Source organism: Cupressus sempervirens, chromosome 8 (genome assembly GCF_028749045.1).
Source record: "Cupressus sempervirens isolate cs-2001-9-10 chromosome 8, ASM2874904v1, whole genome shotgun sequence".
In the NCBI taxonomy this organism is placed as follows: Eukaryota; Viridiplantae; Streptophyta; class Pinopsida; order Cupressales; family Cupressaceae; genus Cupressus; species Cupressus sempervirens.
In genome coordinates, this window is record NC_143125.1 from 213,461,655 (window position 1) to 213,474,454 (window position 12,800).

General features: G+C 30.8%; 2 protein-coding genes across 3 annotated transcripts in view; one reads left to right on the plus strand and one right to left on the minus strand.

The window, feature by feature from the left end:
- The first annotated feature begins 518 nt into the window (after positions 1-518).
- LOC149542261 (uncharacterized) lies at positions 519-1,688 on the plus strand. The gene is made up of 3 exons (XM_089795709.1): positions 519-586; positions 1,016-1,315; positions 1,394-1,688. Exons 1-3 carry the CDS (start codon positions 519-521, stop codon positions 1,686-1,688), a joined length of 663 nt encoding a protein of 220 aa, XP_089651835.1.
- A 5,728-nt stretch (positions 1,689-7,416) lies between these two features.
- LOC149542262 (Tetratricopeptide repeat (TPR)-like superfamily protein) overlaps positions 7,417-12,800 on the minus strand; it is a 361,357-nt gene continuing 355,973 nt past the window's right edge. For both annotated transcript variants that reach the window (XM_089797253.1, XM_089797252.1), the window contains 2 exons: positions 8,454-8,519; positions 7,417-8,071 (listed from right to left, as the gene is read on the minus strand). In XM_089797253.1, the coding sequence (XP_089653379.1) occupies positions 7,871-8,071; positions 8,454-8,519 (267 nt within the window). In that variant the 3' untranslated portion in view covers positions 7,417-7,870. The remainder of the gene's footprint in view (positions 8,072-8,453; positions 8,520-12,800) is intronic.

The following is a 12,800-nucleotide window of genomic DNA, read 5'->3' on the forward strand; positions in this document are numbered from 1 at the left end:
AAGAAATGTTGATTTATTTATAGTTGTACATGCATTGGATGTTGAACAATTGTACATTAGTAATTATTTGGAAAGCAAGGAAATGATGTCTTGTCCATGTGTTTGGACAAACTTTTTTCAAAAAGTGTACAATATGAAATACAATATTTTATACATGTTTCTTTATATTGTGTAAAGAGTAACTTGAATAATGAAAACTAACATTTTATATTAGTTTATATGGAACATACAATGAATGTTCTTTATCTAAAAGTAGTATCAATTTTAGTAAACCAATGATATATACAAAAAAAAATTCTAATGAATTAATTTTTAATATTTATTAATAAATAAAAACTTAAACATCAGAAACATCAGTACCTTATTGTTCAATCAATGGTCTATATTGATAGTAAAATTAGCTCATAAGATGTTAACCACCCTCACAACTATTGGTCCTTGTTCAACTATGGAGTCCTTTCCCCTATTACACAAAATAGATGATATAATTGTTTATAAATTGTTATTATTACGCATCGATGTCAAACACAGGGCAGACCAGAGCACGTCCACGTCTTCCACGGGCTTTATCCCATTTGGTTGCCACGTAAGCAATTTCTGTACCACACAGGCTCGTGTACAACACGTTTTTCGCGTCCCAAGGCCGACATGTCATTCTTTCAATTTTATTATTTTATTCCCTCGTCGTTTTACACCGCATATTTATTTAGAAGGTTATGGCGATATTTTTGGGTACATTGTCAATCATTTTTTAGCTTGGAAGTCTGCAATAGAGAGAAAAATTGGTGGGACATTTTTTTGAGCCTGCAAAACTCAATCTGAGATATTTTTTCGCCAAAGAAAGAAAGGGTGAACTTAATTAAACAAAAAAAACAATGGCTGCCCAATCATTGCCAATGGGCGGGAGCATTTATGTTCAAAGATCTCTTCTTCATGGCAATGTGAAGCCGCAACCAAGTCAAAAATAATTGAGGGCTTCTTTAATTTCTCATAGAAAAGATGTGATTAATGCCAGATTGGCTACAGAAGAAATGAGTTCTAAGCCAAGGAAATCCACTGGAAAGTCTGTGAATCTTTCACCAGTTTCACAAACAGATAATTTAGGGAAAGTTGGATTTGTTGAAGAAACCATGAAATTGGGTCCTGTAGAGGGCCAAGATAATGAAGAGCAAACTGGTGTTTCTGTTACTGTGGACAAGCTCGATCAATGGATGGCAACATCTGTTCTGGAGATAGTGAGACACATTCATGAAGCTCCCTTTCTGTACTATGTATTTGAGAGAAATGTCCCTTTAACAACACCAAAGAGGCAGAGGTTAACTCAGGATGGGTTGAAAGAGGAAGATGGCTGGCCAAATCTTTGAAATTTGCTAAGAAATGTATTGCCTGACAGAGTAATTCTGGTCAAAAGGCTGGATCAACATTCTAATAATGTCGACGAATACTCAATTGATTTTGAAAGTGAATTTGGCAATGAAATACAAGGTTTTGATAAAACAGGACGGACAGAGATTTGGGGTTTACTTGTTGAGGGCAGAGGTGTTGAATTGAATGCATGTTACATTCTACAGACTACAGAAATCATGTCACCACATGGATGTTGTACGCAGTTCTCCCTCAAGAAAGCCAAATGCTTTGCGGCATCTCCCGTAACCAACTCACTCAATCATGGCTACTATGATACATAATGAAGCTACCATTCTTAAACATCATATCCTTAGCATACATTAAGGAAGAAATTAAGCTTGGAAAAATAAGTTAATTTGATTATTTAATACTTTTAGCTTAGAAATTAACCCTTAGCATGTGATGTTTAAACTGTCCTCCATCCTCCTGGTGACTATTCATCAACACTTTATTAAGAACATGTACATATCATTTTTTCTCATGAATATACACAACTATTTATATAAATTTAGAATTAAAGTTAGTTATCATTAATTATTTGTCTTACACCATTAAAAAATCAAAAAATAATAATTTTACTTGCTAATCCAAGACAATTTAGTACATATGTTCATCTTCTTTGATAACCTTAATAATTAACTTTAGCTATATAAAATCATTTTGAATATCAAATAAACAAATAAAGGTACTTGACATATTTGATTCATAATCTATTTTATTTCACCATATTTATATTGTAGAATTTCTAAAAGATGATCCATACTAAAAACATTCAAATTATCTTATACCATAATATAAGTGCTTGAATTAGCTTCTTAAAACATCACATACATTGTATTAAGAGTTTCTCTTTAGTTTAAATTACTTATTACACATCATGTGTTAATTTGAAAAAATATTCTACATTTATTACTTAGATTACTCCTTGAACAATCATATGTATAAATCTAAGGTTGGTCCTTAAGATTATTTGGTTTGAATATCATTTAGTTTCATTTTATTATTAGTCCCTTCTTTTATATATATATATATAGGCAGGCAGGGACTAATAATAATAAAAAATTCTAAAATCTTGTGAGAATCTTCTTCTAGTTGCTGGAAAGTATGTGTCACACCGTTGTGACGCTCTTCTCTTCTAAACCTCAATTTCAGCTTGCAACACGTTTCTCTTCTCCATAGTACATAATCTCAATTCGTTGGATTGACTCGTGACAAATCCTAGTAGATGCTTATCACTTTTCTTCTGAATTACTTTATTCATGGCAAAGGTGTCCCCCAATTATTCTTGTTACTACCTCTCACCAACATAGTTTATTTATGTTACATGTGTTTTAAGATGAAGAAAAAATGCTTGGACGACCACCTACTCCCACTTCATTGAATGTCGTGGAATGGGTCAATTAGTTTGACTCAAAATCACACAGTTAAATTTGATAGCATTATCACAGTTTGACTTGCTGTGGAAATATTTTCTACTTATCAATGCATGAATTTTGTTTCAAACCCTATGCCACCTAAATTGCAACATATTTCCAAGTAAAGACAAAAATTTAGAGATATTTTTCTTTAATGGCATTTCAAACTATTTTCAAAATTTCAATCTTTGTTATTACAAATGGAAGTTTCTAAAAAGCTTGTTGCTTGATGTATCCGACAAATTTGGGAGCATTAGGATTTTTTTCTAATTCAAAAAAATTTATTTAGTTTTATTACTACTCTTGTTTATTTAGTGATGCTATTTACATACTAAAATTTGTTTTGTATTCTTTGTTTGGTGTGCTAAATTGAAATTGGGAAATATGAATGTGTATTCCCATTTTTGCCCCAAAATGAGCATCTGTCCACTCTCAAAAAACTTGTTATTAGACTATATTATTCCTATTCCCAATTTGACTTTTTCTTATTTGATAGTGTTTTCAGATCTGCTTCATTTTGATGACATGTTGTATGTATGAACTCCCATCCAAGACATACTTCATGATTAGAACAACTTCCATTTGTCCTGGGTGGTGCTTGAGCTTGTAGGTTAGGGGATCTACATACTCCTTCCAATTCACAACTTCATAGAACATGGTAGACATTACCTCTACAAGAACAACCATAATAATTGTATTCAAAGCAAACAATACAAGCAAGGGCCACAACAATGTAAGTCCCATTAACGATGGTGAGCCCCTCTTTTGGTTGAAGCTAAAGCGATCTTTCAATGTCGACACGATGAAGTGCCTCAAGACTGTTGATCTCAGACCCGTTGGATGCAATGGCTTTCAAATTAGGTTGACTGGTGAGAAGCCTAACAATGTAGGAAAGTGAAACAAGGTCACTGTACGCTGTAATGGTTTCCCTCAAAGGCATTTTTGGTGCAATTCTTGCATTCAACTTCTCCACTATTTCAAACAACTGGCATCGAATCTCAGAGAAGCCTTGCATTAGTGTATTCATTCTCACCAACATGGTCGCTCAAGTGATTTCAATGGTAAAAGTGTTCCTTCCAAGAGGACATTTGTGTTGAGAAAACAAATGAGCTCTGTCCGTAGCTAAGCTACTTGGTTTGTGTGCTAGGCATTTTGTATAATGGTCCTATGTATGTGATTAATTTTTTAAATAAATTAAATTCCTATTCCGTATTCCAATTCTAGTTTTGTACAACCAGACATCGAATTAAAATGTTCTCAATCAAATTCTAGGTGTACCAAACAGGGCTGGAATATCAATTTTCATTTCCCATTCTCATACACATTTTCAATTCGAACTCCCAATTTCCTATGCCAACAACCAAACAAGCCCATATTAGAGACTATATATTTTGTACATTCAATATATGTAGTCAAAAAGTGATTAATTCAGTTAAAGTAGAATGAAGATATAAATTCCAAATTTTTAAATATTTACATGAAATTAAAAAACATAAAATAAAATTTATAGATAAAGAAACTAAAATATTTATACTAATATTGGAATGTTTTATGAAAATCTTTCCTTATCTAGATCAATAATTGAATCAAATATTTATCTTGATTTTTGCAATGATGTCTATATAAGTACATTATCTAATTACCTTTTAGTTAGAACCTATACGTTCTAATTATAGAATTTGATGTTTGGATGCACATAATTGATTATTTTAATTATTCTAATGATAAAACTTAATGTTTGGATGTACATAATCGATTATTTTAATTATTAATTTTTGGTGGGTTCCTATAAACTTTTAGATTTGTTAAGTGTTATTAGTATAACTGAACATTTCACTTGTCTATAAATTTAATAGTATGATAACCTTTATATTGAAGTCATGTGATTCATGGGCATTAGTAGACTATTAACAAGTTAAATATGTTTTAATTTTATCGTCGATGGAATATTATATTTGAAATATCCAAATACGACTAATTTTACATTTTTTATTTTATTTTATTGTAAAATTAATTTATTTTAAGTAGAATAAAGATATAAATTCTAAATTTTTAAATATCTATGTAAATAGTTAAAAAACATAAAATAAAATCTATAGATAAAGAGATTAAAATATTTATACTAATAAATATTGAAATGCTTTATGAAAATATTTCCTTATCTAGATCAATAATTGAATAAAATATTTATCTTGGATTTTGCAACGATGTCAATATAAGTACATTATCTAATTATGGTTTCATTTATGTTCAAATACAATTATTGTAATTATAAAATTTGATGTTTGGATGCACATAATTGATTATTCTAATTATAAAATTTGATGTTTGGATGTGCATAATTGATTATTTTAATATAACTTTCTAGTGGTTTCCTATAAATTTTAGATTTGTAAAAAGCACACACGCATGCACTCACATGCGCACGCACACACACATACACACGCGTGCACGTGCACGTGTACACACATGCACACACACCCATGCACAAACACAAACACACAGAGACACACACATGCACAGACACAAACAGACACACACACAAAGACACACAAACACAGACACACATGCACATGCACGCCCGCACACACAAGCACACAGACACACAGACATAGACACAAACACACAAACAAACATGCACACGCACACACACACACACACACACAATCTATTTTAACTGGTTTTGTTATTTTATATTTTATATTTTCCCTTTTATTTATTGAATTATTTTATTGTGAAATTAATTTAGTTAAAGTAGATTAAAGATATTAATTCTAAATTTTTTAATATATGTAAAAAGTTAAAAATCATAAAATAAAATTTATAGATAAAAAACTAAAATATTTATACTAATAAATATTGAAATGCTTTAGGAAAATCTTTTCTTATCTAGATCAATAATTGAATAAAACATTTATCTCAAATTTTGCAATGATGTCTATATAACTACATTATCTAATCACCTTATTGTTACAACCTATAAGCTCTCTAATTTCATTTATATTCAAATAGAATTCTCAGAACATGAGATTTGCCTCCTTTTTTGTTATTTATTAAACAATATTTAATAAAGATGATGAATAATCATCTATTTTAATCAAAGTTTATGCCTAATTATTATATAGAGTACTTAAGAGTTGACCTTATTAATTCTAATTTATCTTTTAATCTATATTGATATTAAATGAATTTATATGCAAACATAATTAGAATGATTGTTTGGCTTAGTATTGTCATTCTTTCATTGAATTAAACTATATATATTTTTACTTTTACCTTTTCAATATTTACTAGAAGTAGTTCAATAATTTACAATTTAATAAATTTTTATCATATTATTATTTACAAATTAATTATTCTAATAACAATTCTTTAAACTAATTAAAGTGTTACATATCTTATATATAACATTTTAAAAATTTGTAGCATGTTAATTAGTTTAAGATAATTTATAGCAATAGAAATAAGTAAAATCTAACCAAGAAAATATATTTAAAAATAATTAATAAAAATACAATAGAGTATAACACCATTTAATGTTAAAATATGTACAAAAGTAAGTAGCCTTTAAATGTGTCACATACCTGATCCATGTCAATTAAATTAAATACATTTTAAGACAAATCTATTCCCTCTTGGTTTTGTTGAAAACCATAATTTTTGACTTTTATTTAGTGATATGTCATAAGACTTTACAATTAACATTATAGCCAAGTCACAGCAACAATTTTTTCTTCACACAGTATCAGATTTGGTCAGTGGATCTCATTTCAATCAAAATATTTTTCCATCAATTATACCAGCCAAACTTTTCATGGACTAGTTCAGGACTTCAAAGCGCTGGTAGATATATATGATGGATAGCTGCTGCCTCCACCATGGTTCCATTATTTTATAGTTTTAATTATAATTCTCTATAATTTTAGTGGAATGAACATACATTCAATAAAGGTTAAAAACTATTTGACTTTTTTTTCTACTGAGTTCACACATCTTTCAACTCTTTGTATGTTGATCTGATATCAAGTTGAATTTAAACAGAATAAACAAATATTTCTCTCAACTTTTACAACCAAAACCTCACACTAATCAAGAGATCTTGTATATAACTATTTAACTCACACTTTATATATACATATGAATTACCAATAGCTCAAGACAGAATTACCAATAGCATAAAACAGGAACTCGAGCTCTCTCAAAACTCTCATCTTATATTAGTAACAAATTCAATTCTATAAAAAGATAAATATCCATATTATTTTTAATATAGTTAAATAACTCTTACATAATATATGAGATAGTCTCATGTTATATAAGCCATTTATAAATAAAGCCATCAATATCATCAACATAAAAGTATCTTTCTTTACTATGATTCAATTAACAATGAGAAAAACACATTTACATGCAAGCTTATCGGTAAAACAAAATTAGATCTCTTCCTTTCGACACACATCCAGAGGCCTCGCAACAGTATTTCCCACCATTCAATACAAGAACATTAGTTAAGAGGAAAAAATTAATACTTTGGACATAGCTAATACCGTTTCAGTCAAATGTTGGTTAACCCATCCAGTTAACAGTATCTATGTAGCAAAACACCGATCAAATTTATTACCACACAAATTGTTTCCAATTTACATAAAAATGTACACAAAATGGATGAAACCATATGCTTTATTCCATACAATGGGAAAACTATTGAATCAGGACCGAGAAAAGTGATATGTAATGTTTATGAGCTTCAGTTAAGAACGAATTAAATTTAAAACGTAACTGCCATTCGTTTTAGTAATGGCCCGGTAATCTCTCTGAGCCAAGAAGAAACGCAGATACAAATTTCCAGGGATGTGGAAAGTCACACCTCATAAAAATCGCAGTATTCTCGCCCTTTGTTAAAAACGTGTTTAAGCTTCACAAATATGATAAGAATCCAGTCTACCAAATTCTGAGATTTTTAATATGTTCAATCTTGAAAAAAATTAATATAAAGGGAGAACCGATGTTAGATTTAAAAAATCAATGAAGGAAATAGAAAAATGGTGCTACCAGAAAAATCGTTTTGGTCTCTTTACTCCAAGGTCAGCTTCAATTTGAGCAATTTCCTTGTTTAACTGTCTTAACTCCTCTGTTATCTGCTTTTTCTTCACTGAAGTTCGGCTAAGCAAGCCAACCAGATGCTGCAGGCACGATAGATATTCTCTTCTAATGGGCTCAAACTTCACAATTTGCTCTGGAATTCCAGGCTGTGAGACATGGGAGATTTTATAGAGAGGAAAAACAAGATCTTTTATTAGACAAACTATATGAACGACGTTTACAATATTTTCATTTAGAGTTATTTTCAGCAACAATGCATTTGCATTGGATGTTTAAAGCCTCTGAATATATAGCTACAGTTTATATAGAAATTGAAAAATTCTGGATTGCACAAGCTATTGTGTGAAAGGGACAATGTTCCTAGAAGATACTACAGTTAACATTGTTCACTCTATCTAATCAAGAGGCCTTATGTGGTTCTCCTCTACCAGTTATTAAAGTGATAAAGCAGTAACGAAATAAATCACAGATTCTGAGATCGACATAATATTAAGTTTAATGGTTTTATTATTTGAAGCTTACACTTACTTTCTTCATTGCATAAATACACTTTCGCAGAGCTGCTTCTGCCTTATCTATGTATTCAGATTTCCCCTGCATAGTAAATGATCATCAAGAGAATAAGTTAAAGGCACTAGTTTTTAGATATTTTAGAGTTATTCTATAACTTTTCACATTTTCAATTCATTGCTAAAATAAATAAAGAATTATTTGCACTTGGCTAGTAAAATGTCTTAGTAGCATTGTGATTGAACATTATGAATAGTTTACAGTTTACATTTTTAGTGATGCTTGGGATGTTTTTCTTCTTTGAGTCAACTGAAAAGTCGCAGGGATTTGATTTTAGATCTTTTAAGTTATTTTACAGCTTAAGAAACTTTCAGTTCATCACTAAAACGAATAAAAAACCATTTCCGTTTTGGCTAGTACAATTTCTAAACAGGATTGAATCTTAAGAACATTTTTACATTTTTAGGGACACTTGGAAGGCTACTTTTCCCCTATATTTCTTATGGCATTAGTTGTATTAGGTAGGAACAATCTAATGGAATCTTTCTTAAGCAGGCACAGCTCAAATATAACTCTTTTATTAGTCCCTGCCTATTTATAGCCGGGGTACTAATGTTTTCAGTTGACCCCTGTCTATTAATTTGTGCTGTTTTAAAATTCAAATTCTAAAGTTTAGAAAACTTTTTATTTTAAAATTAATTTATACTGATTTATGTCTGTTTTTCCATTGGTCTGCTACAATTTCCTGAGGTTTATATTATTTTTTAAGTTGAAAAAATTAGAAAAATTATCAACAGCATTTATTACTACATTTAATAGGTGTCATGCACACCACCAGACTTTGTCAGAAATGGACAGTACCCTCTCCCGTGTGCTCAAGCAACTTGTTTTTTTAATGCTTTTTGTGGGCAATCAATAATATGGAGCCAATTAGAAAGCAAATCTGATTCCTTTTATACGATCGGTACTAATAAATTCGAAGTAGATGACCGACAGGTGTGGTTCTGTATTTGATTATTAAAGCTCCATAATATCACCGGGACGGGACGGTCACCGGCTAAATTGACGACTATCTTCTCTAAAAGCATTACCTCCTTCACCATCACAATGGGTATAAATTATTCAAGGTTATGTTAAAAAATTAAAGTTGATGAGCTTTATACCTTTACAAATATATTCTTTCAACAAATTTACTTAATATAGTGGAGAGGCCCCACGATGCATTATTAGCTAAAGCATTTTTTTATGTTAGAAATAAATAATGTATTATTATTATTATTATTATTATCATCATCATCATCATCCTCCTTTTGAATTGTTATAAAATGTTGAACCTTACTTTGTAAAGTCTCACCATTTTACGAGAGGGTAAAGTGCTTATTTTATTTTATTTTAAATCTAAGGGAAAATAATTATTATGTTGAATATTGGTGTATTTCTTAATAATATTAGTATTAATGGTAAAAAAAATTTAATACAATTATTTTTAATGATAAAAGCAGTAAGAGGGTATTGGCCCGTGGAACAATAGAATTAGTGCATTAATAGCACACTAATTGCAACTAGCACATTCACAGGAAAAGAGAGCAACCCTACTTCTACCTTTATCAAAAACATAATACAAACCATAGTGCAAAGTATTAAAAGTATCATCACAAAAGTCTTTAAACTGAAAGTAAATAAAAACACTTCGCCATGTAGGGCCGGTACTACTAGTCTTGATTAAAAAGTTTAAAAAGTAATCCAAACTTCTGCTGACCAAAGAGAAAAACATAACATAATCCATAAAAACTAGTTTTTAGCACTTCCACCCAATTGCTTGGATAGCAATGTAGCAGTCCACTCCTCCTTAAGAAACTCAAACAATTCCATGTAGTCCTCATCGTTCTTGCCCTTGGTACCAGTAATTTCCTCCTACATCATGGTGAGAGTGGCAGAGCATGCATGCATGACCTTGATAGAAAATTTGGTGGGGTCTTCAATCCACTTGTTGAACTCGTCCATGTCCTTCTTTAGCTCCTCGATCGCACCTTCAAACATCACTAGTTGGTTCTTTATAGGCAATATGGCTAAGTAAGACAAGTTAGTATAGTAATGGAGTTGTCATTTATGGCAACATATATCCTATGCCAAGAAGACACAATGTATAGAGAAAGATTCCAAGGTTAGACATGAAATTTGTGTAAGATGCTAAAGATGGAGAGAAACTATGCCATACAAAGTTTTTACTACATTTTAATCTTGGCAATTTTAACTATTGCAAGGAATTGTTATGATTCCACATTTATGCTCCTATTGTTTATTCACCATGCCATGTAATATGTCTTGTCTAGCCCCCTTCTCCAAAAGACAGGGACTCCAGCTCACCAAGAGCTCTTGTTTTATTTATAAATCATAACAATATATAAAAGTAAGGAAATAATACACAATAAGCAAAAAAAAAGACAGGGAAAAGGCATCTAATAAAAATAATAATGATTTTGGACAACACCATTACATAACTAAGAGCCCATGAGCACACAAAACAGCAACACATAAAGCCAATTACAAAGTGAAGCCTATGTTGTATTTTATGTCAGTCATGTCATATATATAATAAAATCCATTTTAAGTTAGTATATTCGTACCCTATTTTTTAATCACTTGTTAGAAGCCCTCTTAAGAGGTTAGTTTCGTGTTGTGTAGGGAGAAGAGGTAAACTGTGACAAGGTAAATGAATCTCAAGATAGGATAGGGATGGGGTCCTGAAGCCTTGAGGGAGCCTACTTGTAGATTGGTGTCAAGGGCCTTACAACATGCAAATCCCCATTCTCTTTAGGGTTGAGTTTAGGAGAGAAGTAAAAAAGGGGGCTTACATATGTCAACTGTCAAATGTATTATTAATTATTCATTGTTTTCTTAAATTAATTTGATTTAGATGAATAGTAATGAGTGTTGAAAAATGGAAGGAATATGACAGTGAAATCCACTTCAATGAGTATGATTTTTGTTTCAAGGTAATGAAGTTTTTTACAACTTTGAGCCTGAATCTAAAAATGCCCTTTTTCTCTACCAAAAGATAATAGCATTGAAGTCAATATTATTAAAAAATTTATGGAAGGTGGAGGAAATCCAGCTCATGAACAGATTTGAGCATCAGAATTATGATTGCCATAAGAAGTATATATATGTGTCCATACTTGATGTACATGTTGAAATTCACGTGTAAAAATTGATGAGAAGCGCCGAGGGTTAGCTTTGATGATTGTGTAAGTTTGGTTTGGTCCCAGTGGATCAATGTTCAAGTTTGTGGACATTATAGAGTTTTTTAGGGCTCCACATGGCTGAAGAACTTACAATATTCTATACCTTCGATGTAGGAGCAAATCACCACTCTGCTCTTTGATCAAATCTTTGAGAAAGAATGTTTATTGTACAAGTTCAAGCCTCTAATGTTCCATCAATGGATCTTTGCTGATATAGGGTTTCAATGAGATAGATTTGCAATTCAGTGTTGCCTTCTGCAATTTGTGCACACTAAGTACATAATTTAGCAGTTTTCCTTCTAATTTTCATGCTTGGTGATGTTATGCCATTTATAATTTTCTTTAACAATTTTTAGATTGTCATCATTGTAAAGGTAAGGTTACATACTTTCTTCTTCAACCAAGTTATTTCCTATAATGTGCAAGTCAGTCAAGTTTTCTTTAAATTGTTGATTGTCTGTGCCTGCGAGATGAATGAGAGTAACCATGGATCTTCACAAAGCCGAGGAGATAAAATTATAGTTTTATAAACAAACCATCCACAATATTTAGTTTTTGTATTTATGATATATCTTGCAGTCATTAAATCAGAGTTCTTTAGACTCTTAGAAAATAATCCATGATTTTTGGCAAGCTGAAATAGTATCAATTCTATGTTCATCAACTAGAAAATATGTGGCAATATAATGGAAATGGGAAAGACCACCACAGAATAAAATTAAAGAATATATAAGCAATAGAAATGCACTCAAACAGAGTTAGGAACCATACATGAATAGAAACCTTACAAGAAAGATCTAGCTTCTGAATATCAAATTAAGAGAACAGTATAATATCAAATGATTTGTATTGTTAAGTACTGTGTGTGGATGTAATCTGTGCCATACATTTTTTGAATCACTTACATTTTAATTTAACATTTCCTTCAGGGACCTTATCATCAATTACAGCTTGCATCCAGTTTGTGAGTAGTATACGGATGAATAAATTTTCTCAAATATCTATAAAGGCTTGCAAAGTCTGGCACGAATTTGCTAATTGAGTCTTACCCAATATAATTTTTCTTAAGAATCGCCACTGAATCAATATCTGGAATAAATTTGGTTTTGTGGAAAAAGAC

What these genes read in the sequence shown, in the direction of transcription:
- LOC149542261 (XM_089795709.1), top strand. Translation starts at nt 519, where the DNA reads ATGTCAAACACAGGGCAGACCAGAGCACGTCCACGTCTTCCACGGGCT. An exon ending in TTATCCCATTTGGTTGCCAC is followed by an intron (nt 587 to 1,015) that starts GTAAGCAATTTC and finishes GATTAATGCCAG; the next exon opens with ATTGGCTACAGAAGAAATGA. An exon ending in ACAACACCAAAGAGGCAGAG is followed by an intron (nt 1,316 to 1,393) that starts GTTAACTCAGGA and finishes ATTGCCTGACAG; the next exon opens with AGTAATTCTGGTCAAAAGGC.